This window comes from Strix aluco, chromosome 5 (assembly GCF_031877795.1).
Source record: "Strix aluco isolate bStrAlu1 chromosome 5, bStrAlu1.hap1, whole genome shotgun sequence".
NCBI lineage: Eukaryota > Metazoa > Chordata > Aves > Strigiformes > Strigidae > Strix > Strix aluco.
This window is the reverse complement of record NC_133935.1, coordinates 32,407,636-32,430,923: the sequence shown is the minus strand read 5'-3', so window position 1 is coordinate 32,430,923 and position 23,288 is coordinate 32,407,636. Positions and strand designations below refer to the sequence as shown.

Here is a 23,288-nt window from a genome sequence, read left to right as displayed (position 1 = left end):
GTATCTGTCCTGCTGTCTGGATAAATCCCTGGGTGCTCCAGGTCCTTTACCTGGGAGAGCCACCAGCGTCCCCACTGCAACGCACACACAATGGACAAAGAGCCAGGATGGGCAGGGCTCATGGGAAAGTCACTTTTAATGGTTTATTGCCAATGTTACAAAGGTCGACACACGGTCAGACAGGCGGGAACCACACTGGAGTTGTAAAAACACCAAGTCTAGGGTTTTAGTTTATTTCAAAAAAAAAAAGAGAGAAAAAAAGAGAATCAAACAAAGTTTGCCTTGGCCAAGCTGACTGCGTGTCCCAGGGATGGCTGGGGCCTGAGACGGCGTCGTGCAGCCCCTGGGAGAGCCAGGCCTTGGGTTGGCAGTGAGATTGGCTATGGGGTCCCAGGGCAGTCCCCACGCCAGCCTGGGCTGGGACAGCATGTGGTGGCTCCTCCCAAATCCACAGGGCCCCAGCTGTTCCATGTGGCACCAGCCTTGCCCCCCTCCTCTCCCCACTTACAGCAGACCTGTCCCCACCGCAACAGTGGTGGTAAGAAAGGTGGAAAATGCCCCCCCTCCAGCAGTGCTGAGGACCAGCAGTGCCAGCGGCTCCCACCCTGCACAGGGAGGCTGCTTGCCCTGCTTCGAAATAAACCCCTTAAGATGCTGATAATCTCTGGCACGTCTGTGCAGGCACCATTTCCCTGGGGTCAGTTCAGGCCCAGCCAGGTACATGCCACCCCTGTCCCACTACTCCCTGCCCTGTCCCTCCCCACGGCCACGGGAGCCTGCCTGGCCAGGGTATGGCAGAGAAGACCAAAAACGAAGTTTGTGCTTTGTATACAAGACCCTGCCTACACCGAGGGGCTGGGGAGGAGGTGGCTGCACTCGCCCCACGGCCGAGGCTACTCAAACCCCTCAGCCCCTCGCTCCCCCAGCAAGCTACGGACATGCACACACACGCACACACACACGCACACATGGGAAGGGGGGTCCCCAGGGGGCTGGGAGGACAAGGGGAGGAGGAGGAGAAGGCGGCTATCTCCCCAAAACCATGTTGGCACTGAGCCAAGAAAAGTGCGTTACCCGCCCAGTGGCAGCGGGGAGCACAGAGGTGCCAAGTGCACCCCTGCCCCATGCCCAGGTGCAGCCCCCCGGGCACAATGCCGAGTGCCCCTGACACCCTGCCAGCAGCCATTTGCCCCTTAAAACTGAATTTTTTCTGTCTGTAAGCCACTCGCCTTCCCATGGCACTGCTGACCTGAGATCTTTTGATGGAGGGATGTGACTCAGGCAGGTGCCGTGAGCTGCCAGCGATGGGGATGGGTCTCAGCCACGCAGTCCCCACACAGTCATACGCCTCCCCACGCCACCCCATTTTCCCCAGCCCCACGGCATGCCCTGCTGCTGCCATGCTGTGGGCAGCGGGACCAAGCGAGGTGCCCATCTTGCAGGAGTGGGGTTCAGGAGGACAAGCCAAGCACCCCCAGCCTCCCCCTGGCCCTCTTCTGCTCTCAGCACCTGCTTCAGCCCAGGGCAGCCGGAGGGCCGGGGGGTAGGATTGGTTCCCCTGCTCCCCATGGCCTTGGGGGCAAGGAAGGGAACATGAGGCTTGGTGCTGCCCCCAGAGCTGGGGGGCAGCAGGGGAGGGCTCTGCTTCCTCCATCCCCCTCAACAGACACTTACAAACACATACAGAGAAAGGAAACCGTAACCTTAGAAAAGACACCGAACGCAAACGCCTGCATGTTTGGGGGCAGCCCCGGCCCCACTGCCACCTCGGCTCCCCCCGCGCCCCCTGCGAGTGGCCGGGCAGGCTTGCTCCATGGGGCCGAGTGGCTGGCGGCCCCCCCTGGGCGCCTAGGAGCCAATGATCTGGCCAGACCACGTCTCGTGCTTTGTGTGGGGCGCCAGGTTGGTGAGGACCACCTCCACTGCCTGGAACTTCTGGTTCTTGGGAGGGATGGGGCAGACCTTGTACGTCACCTCGTCCCCCTCCACTGGGACGTACTCCCCCTCGATGCTGTGGGAGAGGAGAGGAGAGGTGGTGGTCTGAGGCCAAGAGCCAGACCCCTGCCCCAGACCACCCAGCACCAAGGAAGGCACCTGACCCACCAGCTGCACCTTGGGAAAGAAAACCCACCAGCAATGGGGGGTAGAGGACAGGCAAAGCCCCAGCCCCACCCCATGGAGACATCCCCACCCCAGCCCACGGGTCTCCAGCCCCTTGCTGATGGAACAGCTCCCCCAGGGTGTGCCAACACCACGTGACCCCCAGACTTACTCAGACACGTGGACAAAAATATCCTCTGTGCCATTCTCAGGGGTGATGAACCCGTGGCCCTGGGAGCGAGAGAACTGCTTGCAGACGCCCTTGAAGATGGGGCCAGCGGAGGCACGTGCCGTCCTGCAGGAAGAAAGGGATGGAGATGTCTCACTGGTAGCACTCACCCAGGGGGGCAGCACAAGGAGAGGTTTGCTATGAAAACATGGCATCCCCCGGGAGAACAGATGGCAGCCACCCACAGCACCCGGGCAGGTGGATGCGGTGATGCCGGGCACTGCGATGGTGATGTGCACCAGGTGTAAATGGTTCTGCAGGCTCTGCTGGTGCCCGCAGTCCCTGCTCGGCTCAGCCGGACAGTCCCAAGCCCACTCACCACATGCCGGGTACTTACGCTGAGTAGGTCCTGGTCCTTTTGGTGGGGAGGGGGCTGGGCAGGTCCCGCAGCAGGAGGTTGCCCCGCTCCCAGATGCGGCTGCCCTCCCGCTGGAAGGGGAAGGTGGGCCACACCGGAGACTTGGGGGAGTGCAAGGGTGGCACTGCCGGCGGGGCACTGGGGTCCGATGACATGGTGGGGCTGGTGGGCTCCTCCGTTTTGGGGATGGGTAGACAGGCGTTAGGAGAAAGGGTGCCCGGGTGCGTGGGTCTGCTGCCTGCGACCTGGGGAGCAAAGTAGGGGGCGGTTACAGGCTCCCCCAATGGGGAGCAGTTTGCTGTCAGGAATTTCCCACTCTCCTCCCAGCCCCACATCCATGGGGGCAGGCAGCATGCCGCCAGCCTTCGGTACCGGGCACCAACCCCTGGTGCTGGGAATCACCCCAGGAAGCCTGTCCCAGCTTGGAGCAACCTGGGATGTTCCAGAAAATCAATCCCAAGGGAAGGAAAGAGCCTGGTTTGTGGCTTTGTCTTTCATTTTCCAGGATAATCTCGCTTATTAGATATGAAATTGCTAAAAAGCACACCCTGGGAGAAGGAGCAGCTGAGCGCAGGCTGCCATGGGCAGGGACCATTTTGGGAAGGATGCCCATGCAGTGCCAGCATGCCCAGGCCCCCAGCCCCAGCCTCTGAGATCTCCCCCAGCACAAGATTTCTGCTAAAAGGGTGAAGGAAAAAGGCTGAGACAACAGGTAGGTCAAGGTCAGGGGTCTGAGGTCACCCCACCGCTGGAGGTTGCCTCCATGCTATGGGTCCTATTTAGGACCCAACCCCAGCCCCAGCCAGAGGCTCACTGCCCACCCAGACACATCCCTACGGGGAAGGGACACCAGAAGGCTATTGCGGGGCTGCTGGCGGCACACACACCCTTTGGGCACCTCAGATGCGCCACGACACAAGCACAACCTCCCGCCACTGTGGTCACTGGGATGTGGCCTGACAGCCAGGTCAGCTGCTGAAGAGCAGGAGCCAGAGCAAGCATGGGCATGGCTGTCCTTGCCAAACCACCTCAAGCATGAAATTGGGGGGGTTGTGCATTTTAAAGCCTCCCAGCTCTGGTGCATGATCAGCACTGTAGCCGCTTGCTCAGAAAGCCTTTGCTCTGCTGATTTCTCTGCCCATCAGTCGCTGCATCTGATGCTGGGTGCCTCTGTCTTGGGGTGCCCCATGCCAGCAGCTGCTTGGGGATACTGCTCTTTCGGGGTGCTGGATGGGGGCTCACCCATCTCTGTCACCCCTCAGGCTTGGCGGTTTCCCCATCACCTGGAGCTGAGGAGCCTGACATCCCATGGAGTTACGGTCCCCTTCCCAGCCACCCCCTTCAGTCCTTCCTGCCCCACTGGGGCATGCGGTATCTTTTGGGATGACACCTGCACACACCAGGAAACCTGGAGAATATTTAATTTGTTTTCTGACTCATCTGCAGCCCCTTGAGATGCAGAGGCCCTGGGGGGACATGCAAAAGGGGGTCACCTCTGCTCTGAAATTAGCAGGCACCAAGGACATGGGAAAAGGTTTCTAGAGCAGTTGAAGTTTCGGGGAGGGACCAGGTGATTCCTGTCCCTCTTCCCCTCTTCCGCTTAGCTTCCCCTGCCAGGGGGCCTGCCTGCCACTGGGTCCTGACTGCCTGACTGCTGCCAGTCCAGCTTTGATGTCCATCCACACCTCAACTGGAGTCTTAACAGCTGCCCCCTCTCAGCCCTGCAGAGCTTCACCCCAAGGTCCAGGCAGCAGAGGTCACACTAGAGTCCCACCCCAAGGCAGAAGCCACCATTTTCCTCCTGCCCTCCTAGATGACTTCCAGCCATGGCAGCAAACCCTTCTGAAACGTCTCTCCCCTCACTGGCTTCCCATCCACCACTGAACAAAACCCTTCATGTGCTTCAGTGGCTCCTCTCTGCCATGAAGCAACTGGAGCACACGTGCCTGTCTTCTGCTGCACAGCCCACCCCACACCGGGGCTGCTTGGCTCCCAGTCCACTGGGCTCAGCATCTCCTGCCTCCATGCCCAGGGTCAGCATCTCCTTCTCCCATTCCCAGGCTCAGGCTCACCATCTCCTTCCCCCATGCCCACGGAGCTCGGAGAGGCTCAGGGAGCATCCAAGTGAGACACCCAAAAGCTGGAGCAGCCACCCAGCTGTTGCTCTGTTCCCACCTGTGCCCCCTGTCTGGCCGCTCTGACTGCGCTAGTGAGCAGCCTGGTTGCTTTCGGGCAACAAAAAGCAATGTGGTCCCCAAGTGTCACTGCAGGATCTGGTGCCTTCCCAGGAGGTGTCAGGACTGGACAAGAGGGACGATTCGGGGGAAGCAGCCCTCGGTTCTCTGCCACATCATGGAGCCACCACTATGAAAATGGCTTCACCACGGCGGCGTGCCTCCTCTGTGCATGCTTTCGCTGAGGAGGCCTTTTGGTTCCCCCACCAGATTAGGAACAATGCAGGGTATTTAACCTGAATAACGATGCTTGGAGCAAACTATTAGTATGCTGAGGGGATTGGTTGGCGCCAGGAGAAAGAGCTTCCTCTGGCGGGTCCACAAGGGGCTGGAAAAATGGAAGTTTCCCAGAGGCAAAAGAAAAAAAATATAAGAGGCCAAGGGGAAGGGGTGTGCAAGAGGGGGAGCCCTGCAGGGACAAAACGACGTGGGCAGATGAAGTGGCAACTGAGAGTGGGCTCGCCCCATGTTCACCTGTGGGACCAGCCCAGGCTGGGGTGCCCTGGAAGGCTCTCTGCTTTGGGGGACGAGCGGTGGTGAGGAGCAGGAGCATGCTGGGCAATGCTGGGGGAGAGGAGGCAGACAGCCCCCTCCTGAGGCCCAAGGGCAGCAGCAGAGAGTGCCCTCCCAGGGCTGGTGTTTGCCCCCACGAGCTGAGCTTGCCCCGCGAGGAAGAACAAGACAGATGTGATCGCCCACAGGCACTTTGGGAGGCTCTGACTGGCCCATGGGGGTGTGGGGGAGAGCCCTGGCATGGGGCGGCAGCTCACCAGGATGAGCACGGGGACAGGGCACAGCAAGGCTGTGGCATCCCCGTCCTTGGGGGTATGCAACCCCCCCAGACATGTCCCTAAGCAGCCTGCTCTAACTGAGGCATTGCACCTAACCCCTGCTTGGAGCCGGGGCTGGAGCAGAGACCCGTCCTGAGGCCATGCCAAGGCTGCTCCCATGGCCAGCAGCACTCTACCCCTCTCCAGTGTCTGGCTCATGCCCCCAGATTTGTGGGTCAGCCTTGGGGCCCGGCAGCTGAACGCCTGGCTTTGCCAGTGCTGCTGAAGCTGACGATGAGCAGGAGCTTTGGCACCACGGGGGGCTCCGGGGCGGGATCCTGCCTCCCACCTCATTTAAATCCCCGCAGCAAACAAAGGGACCGAGGAAATTAAACTCATGGCAAAAGCGGGCTGAGAGAAGAGGGCAGACAGGAGCATGTCCTCACCAGTGTCTCTTCCCCTCCCAACCCAGCCAGAGAGCTAGGAAAGCCTCCCCTGTCCTTCTCCTTCCCTCCCTGTGCCCCACCCCACCATCCTCTCCCCAGACCTTTCTCCACGCTGTAGCCCCAGCAGGCACCAAGGAGGAGGCACCTGGGGCACAGGAGGCATTTCCCCCGGCTCCTCCATCGTCAGCGGTCGCGCTAACCTCTGCTGGGGCTGAGAGCATCTCTCCCCACTGTGGGTCTCTCCCAGCCTGGCAGACACCACCCACAATACCATGTCCACCCCATGCACGTATACGGTGCAGGGATAAAATCCGGGTCACCTGAGGAGGCAAGCAGAGGCTGCAGCAGCCTGGCTCTGCTGCGGGACATGGGAAACCTTTCCAGTGTAACCCCCCCTCCGCTGCCGCTGCCGGACCTCCACCTCACTCGTCCCCATCTCCCTTCGGTGGCTTTGCTCCGAGGGTCCCCTGAGGTGGCCAGTCCTCCGAGCCAAGGATGTGTGTAGATGGCACCAAGCCCAGTGCTCCCTGGAAGGATGCTCTTTGTAAAAAAAAAACCCCACCTTGTCTGTCCTCCCCCCTCCCCAAAGAAACTGTCTCAGAGTGAACCCCCAGAGCCTTCTGGTGACAGGGTTTCCTTCAGCAGCAGCAGCCAGCTTTGCTTTTATATTTTTCAGAGGGCAGGCTTCCGAGCTGAGCTGACAGTTGGGAACGCTCTCAGGCGAACGCAGGAAACCCAGGCCAATTAAGGCAGACAGGCAGTAGACACATCAGCTTTTATCTCAAGATCCAAGTACCCCATTCATCACCAGCGACTGAAAGGTCTGCAGTTTATCAAATAAAATCACTGTCTCTCTCCCTCTCTTTAAAGCCAAACACATTGACTTGGGTGCTGGCTGTGACCTTGTTTAACTAAACAGCATTTCAAGGTCCCCCAGAAGGGGGGAAGGAGCCTTCTGAAGAGACTCCAGCCTCTGCCTGCCACTCCCCATTCATTAGCGACAGCGAAGAAAAACCCCTCATGCGTCCCTCGATCGGGTGGGGGAATACATATTTAATTGGCTTAATCGCTCCCGGCGAGTCGGCCCTCCCGCACAGCGCTTCTTTGTGCTCCTTCCCATCCACCAGAACCCCCAGGCTGCCCAGGATGGACAGACAGACGGGTGGACACTCTGCTGGCGGCTGTCACACTCCAGCTCTGGACATGACCCTTCAGCTGGCCTGCCGTCACCTTTATGGGCTGCTTCCTTTCATGCCGCCACATCCCTTTGCAAATCCCTGGTTCAGATGCTGTCTGCACCACGCTCGGGTCTCCTGAGTGCCACCGCTCCCCCCGCCCCAGCTGAGGAGCTGGAGGTTATTTTCCCTCTGCTGCCTTTTCCAGCGAGTTCCCACACAGGCTCTTCCCTGCTGCTCGCCATCACATTTTCTCCATTGCTCACAACTGCCAGTGGTACCAGTTTAGGAGTCAGGTTTACCTTCCCGCTCCTTTCACCCCAGTAGAAAAAAGGTCTCTGTACATTGAAAAGACACCCCATCTCTGCAGCTGGCTGCCGGCAGCCATCTCCTCACCCCACGGAGCAGGGAAAGCGATGTTCTGGCCTGCCGCCATCCTCAGGGAGGCTGATGCCCCCCCAGACCCAGTCTGTCTAGACACAGGCTGAAACACAGAAGAGCAACACCCCTCCAGACGCAGGAGCGTGTCCCCAGAGCTCAATGCAAAACCAAAAATCCTATTTTTCAGCCGCTTGGCGTGTTCACGCACCAAGAGATCCACCGACAACACAGTGGCCAGCAGAGATCCCAAATCAGCATCTCCCGGGGGGCTGCCATGAAGGGCACGAATCAGCTGGGGAACCGGGATGGCTCCAGGCAAGGGTTAGCACAAGCAGGGCCACCGCAGCGCTCACCGGGCTGTGTTTCTCCATCCTCCCTCCCTCAGAGGAGACTCACAGCCTCGGCGTCTGGCAGGTTTTTATAAATGCTGTCTCTGTCCGATGGTAATGAAAGCCTCTCAGCACCCCCCACCTTTTTTGCTTACCAGATCATGCTGTTAAGAGTTAAATACCAAGCAAAGCAATTTCCTTGCCTACCCTGCATGTTAAAAACCCCTTTGCTGAGACAAATTACTATAGGAAAAATAAACTAGGCGGTTTTTGGGGAATACACACTGAGAGCGTCCCCTCCCCAGCTAAGCCAATCACGCTCACAACTCCAGGGATCTTTGCTGAGATAGTCTCGCCTACGATACAGCCTGCTTAGCGCTAAAATATGAATGTCACCTTTATGGATCAATTATAAAAAGCTCCCTTAGTCAGTGCTGGGCTGCCCAATTCTCCGGGAGGCCATGGGGGAGAGCAAGCAGGCTGCCAGATGCAAAGGGGAAGCAAAGGGAGAAGCCATCATGGAGGCTTGATTTACCTTTTAAGCATATATGCATAATCATCACTCACAAATACCAAGTTTGTGGGATTTGGTTGTTTTGTTGTGGGTCTTTTTTTAATTAGAATAGTGTCTGTTCAAAGACCTGGAGCAAATGTCCTCGTCTATGTCCTTCCTTCCTCCTTTGTGGATCTAACTTGCCATCTCCAGGAATGAACAGTGCAGCCAGTCCCAAAGAAACCCCAGTTCAAGCCCCCATCATTATCAGCCCGCTTTAATAAGACGGATTTTTTACAAATTGCCTCCCCCTCACCCGGCAATCGGAGAGCTGGGTCCCAGCTGATCTCAGCCCTCCATTGCAAAGCCCTGGCTATTTGCCCCCCAGCCAAAGCGGGTGTACAACGCCGCCGCCACCCCCCCCCACCCCCCCAGGAGTTATTGTTCCTGAGGCTGGTGGGGAATAACCAAAGCAGAGGAGGGAAGTCGCGCTTCACCCTCGCACCTCTCTGCCATCAAAAGGAAAAAGCAGGTTTGAAAGAAAAAGTGCATGAAGTTTAACCTCCAGCTACAATAGCCCAGGCAAGCTGGATGGCCATTGTGCCTCCCCTTACCTCCTCAGCAGTGATGGGCTCCCTGGAGCTGCGCTCTGCAAAGCATCGGTGCTTGGCGGGGCCGAACGCTCCTCCACTACCTTGCGAGGAGCAGCGGGCTCGCCTGCAGCCCGGCTCTGGGGGGCTTTCTCTGGCTGCCTGCCTGCCTGCCTGCCTGCCTGCCGGCTGCCTGCTGATGGATCTGCGGTATCTGATGTGTGTATGATGTGCGCCTCGCACACACACGCATCTACACGCCTTCCCCTGACGTCAGGGCCAGGCCAGGGGGAGCGGGCAGGTGGGAGGGATCAGCCTGGTCATTTCTGAGCTAGGCTTAAAGGAGCAAGTCTGTGCGAGGGGCTGGAGGGAACAAGGGTCGGCCCCGGGGGGCTGCATCGCTCTGGTTACGCAAAGTGACGTGCGTTGGTGGCACGGCTGGACGCAATGGGGCAGCCCCACAGGCTCCAGGGACAGCGGGATGGCACTGGAGCAGGGGATGGGGCCAGGAGGCCAGGTCTGGACCAGGAGGGGTCCTCTGCAATGGGTCAAACCTCTCTCCTGTCACCCCAAGTCCGCTGGTGACACTGCAGCCGCCCTCCCCACCTGCCCAAGTCTGCAGCCCCCCAGCACCCACGGGTGCCACAGTCACCCCCGCTGCAGCAGGAGAGCACGAGGGGCACACGTCACAAATTCACCCTACGGCCCCACTCCCCTGCTCCAGTCTCGCAGCCATCACAAACCTAGGTGCTTTCTAAGGGTCTCATTTCTAGCAGTGCACTATGTCAACCCCACCACCCCAAAAGATCTTTCCTTTCCGTTTTCCCCTGTGCCAGTGTGACTGTGCTCAGGAGAACCCATCTCCACAGGCAGAGGCAACATCATAAATCGGCCTGAGACTTTCTCTCTTGGGGGCACAGAGTGATGTGATGAGGACAGGAACCAATCGTTTGCTGTGTCCACTGGGGAATAGGGTGAGGAATAATGGGGTTTAAATTGCAAGGATCAAGATTGATGCTAGACATTAGGAAACGCTTTCTAACAGAACAGACAGTTAATTACTCAAGTAGATTGCCTGGGGAAGCACCGGAGTCTCCATCACTGGCGGTTTTTAAGAACAGGCCAGGTAGGCATCCTTTGGGGGGAATTTAGGTGATATGAGGCTCACTTTGGAGCAGAAGGGTGGACCACACCAGCACCTTACCACGCAGGTCCCTGTGATCCTGGAATAAAATTTGCAAGAACTCCGAACAACCGTGGCACAGTGTCAGTGCTGCAGGGAGCTGTCACGGGCACCTTGTGATTCAGGGTGGTTGTGGGTTGGATTTGGTTTCTTAAACATGACTTTCCTTGACTCCTTTCTCTTCTAGGTGGCTGAATATGATGATGCCAACTGGACCAGTTCCACCAACGACCCCTGGGGCTGCAGGGTGGTGTACGAGTTGTGTGGGAAGCCATGAGGCATGGTGCAGAGTCAGGAGACAGGATCATGATTGCTCCTCCTGGCTGTATCCATTCATCCAGGTAGCTGGGTGTTGATCCGTGGCTGTCCCAGCGGCTTTGGCAGAGGATCACAAAGCAGTTGTGTCTCTCCTGTCAATGAACTATAGTGCAGAAAAGGCTCCATAGACAGAAGAGACCAGCAAGACCACCAAGAAGCACTGAAACCCCCAGTGCCAGTGTGTTCTGTCATTGCCCATCACACTCTGCTTGTGGCTTTGCAAGCAGTTTTCCATGATGAAACAGGAGTCCCATTCCCCCCCTAGAAACACCACGAGCTCATCTCTCCAGTCTACCCTTCAAAACCTTGCAAAAGGGAAGGAGAAACCCAGCTAGCTCTCAGTCTCCACTCCAAGTTTCTCCTGAGATGGCCCATCCTCTCCTGGGGAACAGCTTGTGCTGGTTTTGGCTGGGGTACAGTTAATATTGTTCACAGTAGATAGTATGGGGCTATGTTTTGAATTTGTGCTGAAAAGAGTGTTGATAACAGAGGGATATTTTAGTTACTGCTGAGCAGTACTGACACAGCATCAAGGCCTTTTCTGCTTCACACACCACCCCAACGGTGAGCAGGCTGTGGGTGCACAAGAAGTTGGGAGGGGACACAGCTGGGACAGGTGACCCCCACTGACCAAGGGGATATTCCATACCATATGATGTCATGCTCAGTATATAAAGCTGGGGGAAGAAGAAGGAAGCAGGGGACATTCAGAGTGATGACATTTGTTTTCCCAAGTAACCATTAGACGTGATGGAGCCCTGCTTTCCTGGAGATGGCTGAATCCCTGCCTGCCGACAGGAAGTAGTGAATTAATTCCTTGTTTTGCTTTGCTTGCGCATGCGGCTTTTGCCTTACCTATTAAACTGCCTTTATCTCAACCCACGAGTTTTCTCATTTTTACTCTTACGATTCTCTCCCCCATCCCACTGAGGAGGAGTGAGGTAGCACTGTGTGGGGTTAGTTGCCAGCTGGGGTTAAACCATGACACAGCTCTACATATCCAGACCAGGAGGATCCTGAGCTGGAAACAGCTGGAGGCCAGAAGAGTGCTGGGGACATGCGGTACAGACATGCCCTCTTCTTCCCCAGGAATTCGTTTAACATTTGTACACTGAATATCATAAATACCTGTACTTCCCCACCTGATTTGTGGTACACCAGGGTTAGCCATGTGCCCAGCTGCACGTGTTAAACAATATAAACTGAACAGAGACAAGCGTCAGAACCTGACTCTCCCACGTAGTCACCAAAGGCTCTTGACAGAAAAGGCACAGGGAACTCAAAGTGTGTTTGACTGGAAGGTGGCTCTGGGCATGCGCTGCAGTGGAGGAGGCAGAGAGTCTAAAGCATGCAAAAATGATAAAAGGAGAAGAGGGGAAGCTTTGATCAAACAGAGTGTGGGAGTGGGGGTGCCAGAGATGCCTGCAGAGACAGAAGCAAAGGCAGGAGCGTGGAGGACTTTGTATGTGAGAAGATAGATAATTCCTTTGGAGTCAATCAAAGGAGGGCCAAAACAGTCTAGATGCAAATTACCACTCACCTCCTCCAAAGTCCCTGCGCCAGTTTTCCCCAACAGCCATGGGGATGTGGGGGCAGAGAATATCTTCAGCAAAATAATTTGGGGGTTTCTTTAATTTTCCTCCCAGTTTCTGAGCCTTCAGGTAACTTCAAATAGTAATTTCCAGGTTTCCTGTACAATCATGAGAATGAGAAATATCTGGGATTTTCTCTGAGTGACAGAAAGACCCTTGTGCAATCCCTGGATTCCAGCAGCTGAAGCTTAAAAAAACCCAGCAACCAAGAACCACGCTCCCAAATGTCGGAAAAACCCCAATACTGCTGAGAGAGACTCTAGACACCTTATGGTCATGTATGAAAATGTGTGTACAGGCACTGTGGATTTGTGGTTATTCATTGTGTCAGTACTACTGGGACAAAAAGAGACCACTCAGCAAAATGAAGCTGTTCACACAATCTCCAACATCAAGATACTTTAGCTGCATCATTAAATAGAGTGTAACTCTGAGTGCTATCAATATCTGAGTTGAGACGACGCCCATGCTTTACAGGGCAAAGTTTGGCTTTTGTTTATATTTTTACACTGGAGACGGTGCTTATGAAATACGGAATTCCTCCAGGGAGAAAACCTAGGTGGCAACAGAGCAACATCCATCACATGTACAAAGGCCCAGGCACACACTGCTTGAGATCGGGGGAGGTTACCTGCAGCAGGTGAGACTGGAAATATTCCCACAGCCTGTAATGTTACTGGTGGAGGCTGAGAAATTGCCAGTCAGACTCAGCCCTGGTGGTGTTTGTAGCCTGGTATCTAAGGCAATGAAGCTCATCCAACACTGTAATCGCCAGCTTCCTCTCCACACATTTCAATTTGGTTTCCTCAGAGTAGTATCAAAGCACCTGCAAGTTCCACCAAAATACGTAGCTGCACAGAGAAATCCTGTCATCCTTACTGAAGAACAGCCTGCAGTGCTCAGTCCTTGTTGGCAATCATAGAGCTGATACAGGAGAGATTCTGTATGTCCCCACCCTAGAAGAGCTTTCCTGGTGCCTGCACTTTATGAGAGTAAGACACAAGCCAGTATGAAGCGAGGTCTTGCAGACCTGCTGCTCACACAGCTGGTTTTTGGGGGCTGTGGATCAGGCTGAAGGGAGATGCATCTGCTTCGTATTGGGCACCCAACAGCCCCCAATGGGACATGGCTATTGGAAGCATGAAAAATGTTAGGTCAAGGATGGGCTAGAAATGGAAGTGTGATACGACTTTGTCCAAATCCACTTCTCTCCATCTCCCATGTTCTCCCAGGTATTCAGCCTACTATTCCCCTGAGCTCCTGCCCCTATTTAACCTTACAGTTCTTATATACAAAAGCATCAAGAGTGATCACCTTGCCAATATCAATAGTGGCTAACTTCTACCTCCTCATGTGATACCAAAGCTATTTCTTCCCCTGCTATCAGAAGGGGGACAGGGGAACTATTGTCTCTTCTGAAAAAGTAGCTACAGATACCTGCAAAACTGCACTCCAGCTAAAGTTCAAACCTTGCACCACCAGATCTGCATGAGGCCAGGACAGAACAGCAAGGGATGCAGCATGTGTGACAGCAAAACTGTGCTATGCCAAGATTAGCGCAGCCACGACTGTAGCGGAGGAGAAAGGAGCCTTTGTAAGGCTCCCTAAAGTAGGACGAGAAGAGCAAGAAATGCTGGGGATTTGGGGTTGAGGTGTTCTGATAGAGCGGTATCTGCTGCGTTGGCAGCAGAGCTCCTTGCTGAGATGATAGATGCTGATCCAAGAAAAATGCTGTTCTTCTCAGGTGACAGGGGAAAACATGTTCCTGGGTCCCCCATTTAATACAAACATGCCAAACATGTGCAGACCAGCCATGTTTATTTAAAAAAAAAACCAACACAACCCAACAGATCCTGGTGAACCAGGAATAATTGCAAAAAGATCAGAAACTCCTTGGCCAAGACAGGTATCTTGTTAATGAGGCCTAGCCATGGTATTTCCAACCTCATTTTCCCCTTCCTGTTCCAATACAGCTCAACATTTAATGATTTCTTATATAAACCACTCATTACTGTCCCACTAGGCGCTGCTGGGGAGTGTGGGGGATGACATACTTAGCCTTTGCATCAAAGCCATTATGCTGACAGTGCAGTTTCGACTGTCAGCCAGAGATGTTTGGTTTTCCTGGCAAATCTTTTTTTAAACACGCTTTAAACAACCTCCTTTCATTTTTCCCAAGAAATTTCAGACATTAGCACACCCCCTTGTTTTCTACCATCCCTCATGCTGCTTACGTCGCTGCAGAATACACCAAGGCCTTCAAAATCATACCATGAGGATTTTTTTGTAATTAACACTCAGAATAAATGATTCCAGCTTTACGTCACATTTTACACACAATTTGTTCCCGGTGATAACCTTAAATATTGGGCAGTCACTGCTGTGAAGAATACCTTGCAGGTGCAAGGGGGCTATAAATCCCCCTGGTTTTGCTGTATAGTGAGGTAAACAGCTTAAGTATTGGCTCTCGCAGAGGTGCAAATGATCACTGTTGCCCTGTCAGGATTGAAGCTTACGAAAATTATAAATGAAACTACAGTAAATGCAATTGTGGATTGCTTCCAGTGACACAACGGCTGCAGCACAGAAACCACTTTCCGGGGCGGCCCGGAGAGACACCGGCAGTGCGGGGATAGGTGGGGGGAGGTACACAGAGCAGTCCTGCGCAGGGCGCCCGCTTGCTGAGAGCCTTTCCACGTTTATATTGACCAAAGCCTTACAGAGGCCACCAGAAACCACGGCAGCCCAGGGCCGCGGAAACCGGGCCCAACCCCACACCGCTAACGGAAGGTAACGGCCTGAGACACCCCCCTCCCCCCGCACTCAGGAGGGACAAAATGGCCGCCGCGGGGTGGGGCGCGTCGCTCCGCCCGGCCGGGCGCGGCGGGACAGGGCTCCGCCCCCACGCCAATCAGGGCACGGGCCCACCCGCCGATGGCGATTGGCTGAGGTGCCGGAAGTGCCGTGAGGCTGGGCAGCGCGTGGTGGGGCTCCGTGTGCGGCAGGTGGGTGAGGGAGCGGCTGCTGCCCCGCTAGGCCGGGCGGGCTCACCCGCTCCCCTTCCCGTTCCCCTCCCCTCCCCTCCCCTCCCCTCCCCTCCCGTCCCCGTCCCGTCATGCTCCCGGCTGCCGGTGGGCTCCCCCCGCTCCCTACAACGGCGGCTGCCTGGCCGCCGACCCCCAACAGCGGTTGCGTGGCCGCCTTCACCCTCCCCTCCTTCCTCTCCCCCGCAGCGGCCGTTGCGCAGGCGCCTTCAAACCCTACCCCACACCCCCCCCCGCACCCCGTTTTGGGATAGCCAGGGAGCTGCCCCATTAAGCTCCATGCGAGACGTTGGGGTGGTTTCCCAGGCCCGCCCCGCATTAGGTGTTGGGGGTCTTGGTTGTCCTTGCAATGCTCTGGTTCCTGAGGCTGTTGGTGTCTTCTCGCTCTCCTCAGAGGTGCTCCCTCACACCATGTTTGTCCTGGTAGAGATGACTGACACAGTAAGAATTCCTCCCTGGCAGTTTGAAAGGAAACTAAATGAATCCATTGCTGAAGAGCTAAACAAGAAATTGGCCAATAAGGTAAAGCATGGGTCATGTATAGATTGATGCAGGTGTCATATAACACCCCTGAGTGTTTCTTCCTTTTTATTTGTTCCTAATGAGATGTGTGGTGAGGGATCAGAGTAGTTTAGATGTGAACACCATCCCTATGAACTGAAATATCAGAGACTGTGAACAAAGAGACAGCCACATATCATCTCAAAGGGGACTTTTTTTATAATGGCTAATGCTGTGATGGGAAGATACAGAGTCACCAGATGGGGCAGAGAAGCATGGAAGAGAAGTGAGAGTAACTGCTGGTTTGTGTGTAGAGCAGCAATCTGAAGCAGATTCTGAAAAACAGATACACTCTAACCCATCCAGTGAGGGAGTTTTAAAAAAGATGATGTAAATAAATGTGAAACAGTAATACTGGAAGAGAAATGAACGTATTAATAGCTGACTTGGTCTGTGCTTAGTACTTGAAATACAGTGTGGCAGTAAGGCATTGGTCTTTGGTGAAAGGTGTAAAAAAGTGTTCTGTTGTAGACCAGGAGGTCAGAGTTTCCCTGTGTGGCCCCTGGGACTGTGATTAGCATACAGCTTTCAGCGTGAGGCAGGTGCAAAACTCAAAATGCAGCTTGGGAACATGAAGGGAGCTCAAAAGAGCAACCTGAAGTGATCAAGGGTTGTGAATAGCAGATCATACAGACGGGCAAAAGTCTTCCCTCATCCACTTATGCCTGGTAGGTGCCCCAGATTTTGTAGGCTGTGAAGCCATCTCAGAAGTAGCAGAGAAACTAAGCATTGTCCTCATCTCTCCCCAGAGCTAATACAATTAAAGACAAAGGCAAGCTTAGAGGCTTCTGAGAGCCGAACTCTAGGGAAAAGTATGTTTAGCCTTTGTAGAAGCTGTGAGGCTGGTGAATGATGTCTGTGGGCAGCTGTTTACTATCTTGGCAGGTCAAGTTCTCTCACTGCTGACAGTTGCTCCAAGGGTTTCTGTTTGTAGCAGTGATCTTTCCAGTGCCAATGAAAACACATGCTGCTGTAACACTTGAATAAGTTAGGGGTTCCCCTACAATGCAGTGTGGTTAGGTCTGGGGCTGTTGAAGGGAGTGTACCAAAACAGCCTCCTTCCCATCTTGCTACCCTTCTGTTGCCTTCTTTTGAAAATGTGTGTGTAGAGCATAAATTTGATGGTTTGCTTGATTTAACCTGGTGGGTTGCTTGATTTATTGCATTTAATTTTTTTTTTTTTTTCTTTGAGCAGGTTGTATACAATGTCGGCCTATGCATCTGTCTGTATGATATCACAAAGCTGGAAGATTCATACATATTCCCTGGAGATGGTGCATCACATACCAAAGGTATATGCTTGTTGTCAGTTATATAGTTTTGCAGGTTAGTGATCTGGAAATGCAAACTGAGTTCAGTTGTTAGGGAAAAGAAATTTAAAGGAATTCATTGAAGTTCATAGCCTTAACTCTGTTCCTTTTAGGAGGGCATGAGGAACATAGCAAAAATCTCTTCTTTTCTTTGCATTTTTTGGGTACAAATACAGCATTAAATAGCCAGTCCTGTTTGCCTTCTCCAGCAGCCCATCTCTGTTCTACAATTAGAACCGTGTGGGGTAACAAAGGGGTTAATTTAATTTAAAATTATTGGAAATCTGCATGTAGAAAATAAGTTGTATTAATTATTCTGTGTTTCTCTAGTATTTTTTCTTTTCGAAGCTTAATTTCCCTAGCTAGAATGTTGAAACATGTTTCTACATATAACATTTGCACAGCATTTGATGCTGTTTTCCTAGCTGAAAGTTGTGCTACATTTTTGTTTGAGACTTAGACAGATCTGGTTCAGCATACATTTCTAATGACTTTTTTTTTAAAAAAAAAAATGACTACTTTGATTTTTGGCAAATCTGTCTGCATAAAAACTGGAAGTAAATGCATAAAATCAAATTTCGTATTTTTTTAAAGTTTTAAGTTTCTTTAAACTGCTAAGAGATGCATTTTTCTAGTTGAAATTTTCAATGTGGAAGCGTAGCTTGAGCAAATGAAATCTTTCCTGTTAGAAGGGAACTGGACTGACTGTATGTGGCTCCCCTTGTCTAAATTTTAACTCCAATAGAACTCACTCCCTGCAAATAAAAGCTTCTCTAATACTAAAGGAGGATGACAGGTTTTCCTACTTGCTTTAATCTCCATTCAGCTTCTTAACTTGGAATTACTCCTTGAACTGAAACAAGAGAATATATTCTCTCTGAGCTTGGAAAAAAGTCTGCTTTCGGAATCTGGGGTAGTACTTTGATAAATCCTGTTGTGTTTGGTACAACACTTTCTTTAATGTACTGCCTGATTGTACGTAAAAGAGGAACACTGAGTATAGACAGCTAAAATAATGTTAAATTGCTCATAAGCATTGTTTGGCTAAGATTGTCTTAGTATAGCGTTTGTATAATTATAAATGCAAAATGCTTAGTTAGAAACATTTTATTTAACCTGGATGAAAAATCCAGTTATGTTAGAGAATCTTCTTTACTCTGATAATATTGTATATCAAATATTTAAATGCAGCATTGCAGAAAAAGATAAAAGGAGCGAAAGTATTACAAGAAAGTATAATTTCAACTGATACTCTTGGCCTTGAAGCATTGTGTAGGAATGCTCATATTGTAACTTAAGCAGAGGCCCTGCTCCTTGTTCTTCATCTCACAGTTTCATTCTGTGAACTTGCAAGATTGAAGAGCAGAGAACAGGACACTGCTGATCAACCACTGTTGAATTCGTACCAAACAGTTAGGAATCAGAACTTTTATTCCTGTTTTTCTATCTAATCAGTGCCTGTAAGGAAATTGGAAAAGAAACTGGGTAAGCATTTTAGAGGACATATAGGGTGTGGGATTTTGTTTTAATGGCTGCCACCCTGTGGAAGGAGTATAGTTCACTAACATGGACATAACATTAATGATCTGTTTTCTTTTAAGTGCATTTCCGCTACGTGGTGTTCCATCCATTCCTGGATGAGATTCTGATTGGACAGATTAAAAGCTGCAGTCAGGATGGCGTCCACGGTAAACCGCAACTTCTAACATTAGGGGCACATGAGCTGCAGAGCTTTTGGGTCTTTTGAGATACTGTGATTTCAGGTTGTATAGTGCTGTGTGTAGGCTAGTCAAAGACTAATTACAGGCCTCTAACGCTGCTCTGACCCAAGGGTGGTTGGTAGTTTGAGCCTGGCAGCTTCCCCTGCCCTTGATGGTTTTGTCTGCACTCCCCTTTCCTTTTGTCATTTATGTGCATGCCCAAGAAGAACGGGCAAGCCCATCTGGAGTGTAGCCTGGAGTCATTTTCTCGCTTCAGTTAACAGAACTTTTTTTTTTAAAGTGGTAGTATTGGCTCGCGCTCGTCTAATATATCTTCCCTATAATTCTGTGCAAATTCATAGTTGTTTTCTGTACCTGAAAACATGGCAGGGAAATGTCTTTGTGAGCACAAAGTGCTGTCAGATTCATGGAATACATAGTTGATGAGTTGCTTTCCTTTCTTGTAGGAGTCTTCCATGCAAGCAAGCTCCTCTGCTCAGTTGTTAAGTTAGGACAATAAGATTGTCGTGGGTGTATTTGTTGCTGGATTTGGGCATGTCCACTCTGATAAAATTCAGCGTCGTGAAAGCTCAAGGGGGAGGTGGGGGCTGTTCTAACGTTATATTGGTCTTTATTTAACATGTTACATCTGTGATTTCTAAGCTCTTTTCTGTCGAAGACCTCTATAGCATCTGACTCACTTCTTGGAACGCTTTCATTTCCAGTCCCGCTCCAAACAGCCTTTTCCTTTCCCAGCGGGCACGAAGACTGTGCCCTCTGTTGCTGTATGTACTTTCAGCTGGGTGGTTGCTTTTGCTGCCAACTGAAACTGAGCGTTGTGGCTCAAAGAATAATTCCTGCATGATCTCAGATGTCCTTCCTGAAAGAGGAAGGAGGATGAGTCTAGAAATGCATTTTAGGAATCGCTGTGGTACATCATTTGCAAAGAATCGTTTCAGTCTTAATCAAATTCTTTTCTCCACAGTTTCTATTGGATTCTTTGATGATATTGTCATCCCACCAGAATCCCTGCAGCAGCCAGCTAAATTGTATCCTTTGATCACCTTTGATAACTTTACTACTTCATTTCAAAAGATTGTGCAGTGCTGGCCCAACAGGCATTCACTACTGCAACAATGAAGGTGCTCAGTGGCAGAAGGTAAGCCGCTGTGTCAGGCAAGTCCTGCAGACTGTTATCACAGCTAGACAGGCCTCACGCTTATTAGGTTTTGCAGGATCATTGTGCCCGCTGATAGAAATGAATGGCAATGTCCCCCGAACACCCGCGTTGTAATCCCTGCCTCTAGTCTTGGCTGCTGCTGAAGACTGAATGCTGGTTTTACCACATCATGTAATGTCTGGATACATGGTGTGTCTAATATACTTAATTGTGGTAGGTGAGGTCGTCTTGGGTTTGAGGGGTTTTGTTTGGTTTGGGCTTTTTGGTGAGTTTTTTGAACTTTTCCCAGCAACGTGCACCTTGAAGCAGGAAAATCAGAAACAAGATGGGGATCCCGGGCTGCACAGATGATGACCTAGGACAGCGCATTGTGGTTTGAGAATTAATTGTGGAAAAGCTTTGAATTGAGTCTGTTCCCAAAACTGTCAGAAAGGGATCTGTCAGGCAGAATACGGATCATTTTCATCCTTAAACGCTTGGCGTGGCCAGTGATGAAGCAGAGCAGGTGTGGGTATGGGAATATGAGACGGAAGAAGGGGCCCATGACCTTTACATGGACATTGGGGAGGAGATCCGCTTCCGAGTCGTGGATGAAACATTTGTCGATACATCACCAACAGGGCCGAGCTCTGCAGAGGCTTCCACTTCAAATGCCACAGAAGAAGTCCAGAAGAAAGAGGCACCCTACACTCTTGTGGTAACTATGTGCATAATTCATACAGTCCTGTGAATGTTGTGGTTTATTCTATGTCTAAAATAGCATCCCTTTCCCGAGGAACTGATTGCTTTAAGCCGACCGTGAAGCTAACAGTCACAAAATGAAGGGAGTGGAAAAAGGGAGAAACGAGATTGTTCTTGTGGTCACACTGTGTTTGCTGTGTGTTTTCATTGGAACACTTTGTGGTTGTTGTTGGAGTTTCGCAGGAAGCTGATTTAAAGCAGACTGTGGATGCAGGATCTGCAGGTGGGAGTGAGCGTACAAGGAGCACAGAGCTGGGAGAACCACATCAAGGTTTACACAGCAGCTAAATGGTCTTTCCCCAGCAGTGTTTTGGTGTAAGACCCACCTGTGTACAGTGCAAGAGAAAGACGGATCCAAACCAATGAAAGCTGTGTTTTCTCACAGCTGGAGTATGTTGGGACAGTCAGGAGGTAGAATGGGCAAGTGTTTGATTTTTCAAGTGTTGAATGCTTGGTGTAGTGTTGGTGATGTTTAAAGGAGTCTGGGCAAGTGCTGGGCAGGCTCTGATAGGAAAAAAAAAAAAAGAGTACCTCACCCATAACTCAGGGGGGAGAGATTTTGTGGTTTTATGCGTTTACTCCTGTATTGTCTGTGCAGTTTACAATTGTGCACTCTCTTCTCTCTGTGAACAGGGATCAATCAGTGAGCCAGGCCTGGGCCTCCTGTCGTGGTGGACAAACAGTTAGCTGCCATCAGATCCTGCTCCGCAGAAGGTCTTTCTGGTGGATGTTTGGGGGATAATGGGATCCTGCGGGTGTTCGTTGCCCCTCCGAAGCTGAATGAGAAATTAGACCTGCCATTCTCTGTTTCCCCTTCAGCTTCCAACCTGCCAGATCAAGACAGTCGCTTTCAAGAAATGTCAGTGATCTGTAGAAGTGAATTTACAGGCACAAAAAGCCTTGAGCGCAGCAGCAACAAACTCAGCTGGAGCTTTGGTCTCCTGCCCTGGAGGGAAAACTGGGGAGGTCTTTACTTGCCTGAATTAAGAAGGGAGTTGACTTCAGTGAATGAAAGCAGGAGAGAATGCCTGTCGAGAAGTATTGCTTCCTTGGGCTGAGAGCTTGATCTCAGGGGGGTGGAAACCTGCCCTTCTTTTTACAGGAAAGGGAGAAGAAACAGCAAAAGGCTAGAGTTAATAGAGGCGTGGTACTCTGGAGACCTGGCAAATGCTGCTGATGGGAGAGCAGGGGAGGTGGAGGTAATGTTCTGCTATGAGGGCAAACTTAACCCATGGATGAAGTCAGCCAAAGAGAACTGGAATGACACTAGTTTACCCAAAAGTAGGTTAGGCTCTGTGAATTTTACCACTGTCAGGCTACAGGCTGCTTATTGTGCTGAATGGAAGTACTTTATTGGGTGGGCTGTATTTATGTAGAATGAGCTAAACTTTGCCAGAGTTTGGCTAAAAAATACATAATTATGAATTGAAATGGACCAAGGCTGCTTTGAGCAAGTTAAAATACCTGATCGTGGGGGTATTTATACCTGTGCTAATACCAGAAATGGAATAAATACTTAAAAACCACACAGCCTGCCTTCCTGTACAATTTGTGGGGAAACTATTAGCTTCCTGCCTAGCAGGAAGAAAAAAGTTGCCTCCTGCAGTTTAGCTACTTGGATTTCAAGGCAGACAGTGTTGAGACCAACACTTTGCTCTGCTCTAACAGCCAATAACAAACAATTGCCATCACCCTCCCCGACAGCAGTGAAAGGAAAGGGGGGAACAAAACGGTGAGTAAAATCTATGCAGGGCCCATTGCCAAGAGAGTGATGTTGCACATAATTACAAAGCCAGCCACATTTGGCAGGAAGGGGCTATAATTCCCTGGGATAGTGGGTCTGCTTAACCTCCAACTGTGAAAACAAAGCCTGAGTCACTAGCACCCTCCCTGCAGCGTTGTTGGAACCCCTTAATTCTGAACTGTTATTCCTGGTGCATTGCCCTAATTAAAAGGGAGCCCAGAATTCTTTAGGCTCACATAGTAACTGAGGTCCATCTGCTCAGACAATAAGCTCCCTGAATGCGGTCTATAGAGCAGTATGCTCAGACATGCAATCATCTAGCTGTGGTGGAAACAAACTGTTTACAGAACACCCTCAGCTGTTTGTGTAGGTGGAAATTTGGGTGAAGCAAGTTAGAGCTTCAACAGCCAGAGAGAGGCTTCCACACTGGCTGTCCTGGGGGGGCAGAGAACAGCCCAAGCACCTCCACGTAGCCGTTGTGCTCCGCTCCTGTCACACAGGGTCAGAGCTCCCAGGAATGCAGTGAGGTGGCAGCTGCGTGGCTTCATGTGCTGCCCTAAGGAGATCCTCAACATCAAGCTCCTGTTGGGGAGAAGGCAAGCTGTGCTTAGGAAGTTTCCTGCATGATGCTGGGAAAGCATGTAAATCACTTGCTCCTTGCAAGTTTGTCATTGTTGCAGTAGTGGCACTGTTGCCCTAGACAGGAATGTAGTTGGGAAGGTGGTGACAGTCATGAGTGTAGCCTGCAGGAGGCTAATGGCAAGGGATAAACAGTGCAAGACAGCTGTGAGGGCTCTTTTTTTACCAGGT

The 23,288-nt window shown here is 51.7% G+C and overlaps 2 protein-coding genes across 3 annotated transcripts; one reads left to right on the top strand and one right to left on the bottom strand.

The window, feature by feature from the left end:
* Nucleotides 1-118: 118 nt before the first annotated feature.
* Nucleotides 119-9,336, bottom strand: CSDC2 (cold shock domain containing C2). Its single transcript, XM_074826789.1, has 4 exons — nucleotides 9,130-9,336; nucleotides 2,667-2,932; nucleotides 2,273-2,395; nucleotides 119-2,011 (listed from the first exon to the last, which is right to left on the bottom strand). The coding sequence occupies exons 2-4, from the start codon at nucleotides 2,840-2,842 to the stop codon at nucleotides 1,849-1,851; spliced, it is 462 nt and encodes a 153-aa protein (XP_074682890.1). The 5' UTR covers nucleotides 2,843-2,932; nucleotides 9,130-9,336; the 3' UTR covers nucleotides 119-1,848.
* Nucleotides 9,337-15,122: 5,786 nt separating this feature from the next.
* POLR3H (RNA polymerase III subunit H) lies at nucleotides 15,123-22,262 on the top strand. Of its 2 annotated transcripts, none has more exons than XR_012623541.1 (7): nucleotides 15,123-15,203; nucleotides 15,637-15,764; nucleotides 16,999-17,095; nucleotides 18,715-18,801; nucleotides 19,799-19,862; nucleotides 20,483-21,154; nucleotides 21,368-22,262. XR_012623541.1 is itself a non-coding variant. In XM_074826786.1 (7 exons), the coding sequence occupies exons 2-7, from the start codon at nucleotides 15,654-15,656 to the stop codon at nucleotides 21,419-21,421; spliced, it is 621 nt and encodes a 206-aa protein (XP_074682887.1). In that variant the 5' UTR covers nucleotides 15,123-15,203; nucleotides 15,637-15,653; the 3' UTR covers nucleotides 21,422-22,262. The 2 variants fall into 2 exon arrangements, 1 of the variants encoding a protein (XP_074682887.1); XM_074826786.1 differs by having other exon boundaries at nucleotides 20,483-20,690.
* The last annotated feature ends 1,026 nt before the right edge of the window (nucleotides 22,263-23,288 follow it).

Coding starts and splice junctions, on each gene's coding strand:
- CSDC2 (XM_074826789.1), bottom strand. CDS start 2,842: ATGTCATCGGACCCCAGTGCCCCGCCGGCAGTGCCACCCTTGCACTCC. Junction 2,396..2,666: donor AGGACCAGGACCTACTCAGC/GTAAGTACCCGG, acceptor TTCTTCCTGCAG/GACGGCACGTGCCTCCGCTG. Junction 2,012..2,272: donor ATTTTTGTCCACGTGTCTGA/GTAAGTCTGGGG, acceptor CCTCTCCCACAG/CATCGAGGGGGAGTACGTCC.
- POLR3H (XM_074826786.1), top strand. CDS start 15,654: ATGTTTGTCCTGGTAGAGATGACTGACACAGTAAGAATTCCTCCCTGG. Junction 18,802..19,798: donor CAGTCAGGATGGCGTCCACG/GTAAACCGCAAC, acceptor TTTTCTCCACAG/TTTCTATTGGATTCTTTGAT. Junction 20,691..21,367: donor AGGCACCCTACACTCTTGTG/GTAACTATGTGC, acceptor CTCTGTGAACAG/GGATCAATCAGTGAGCCAGG.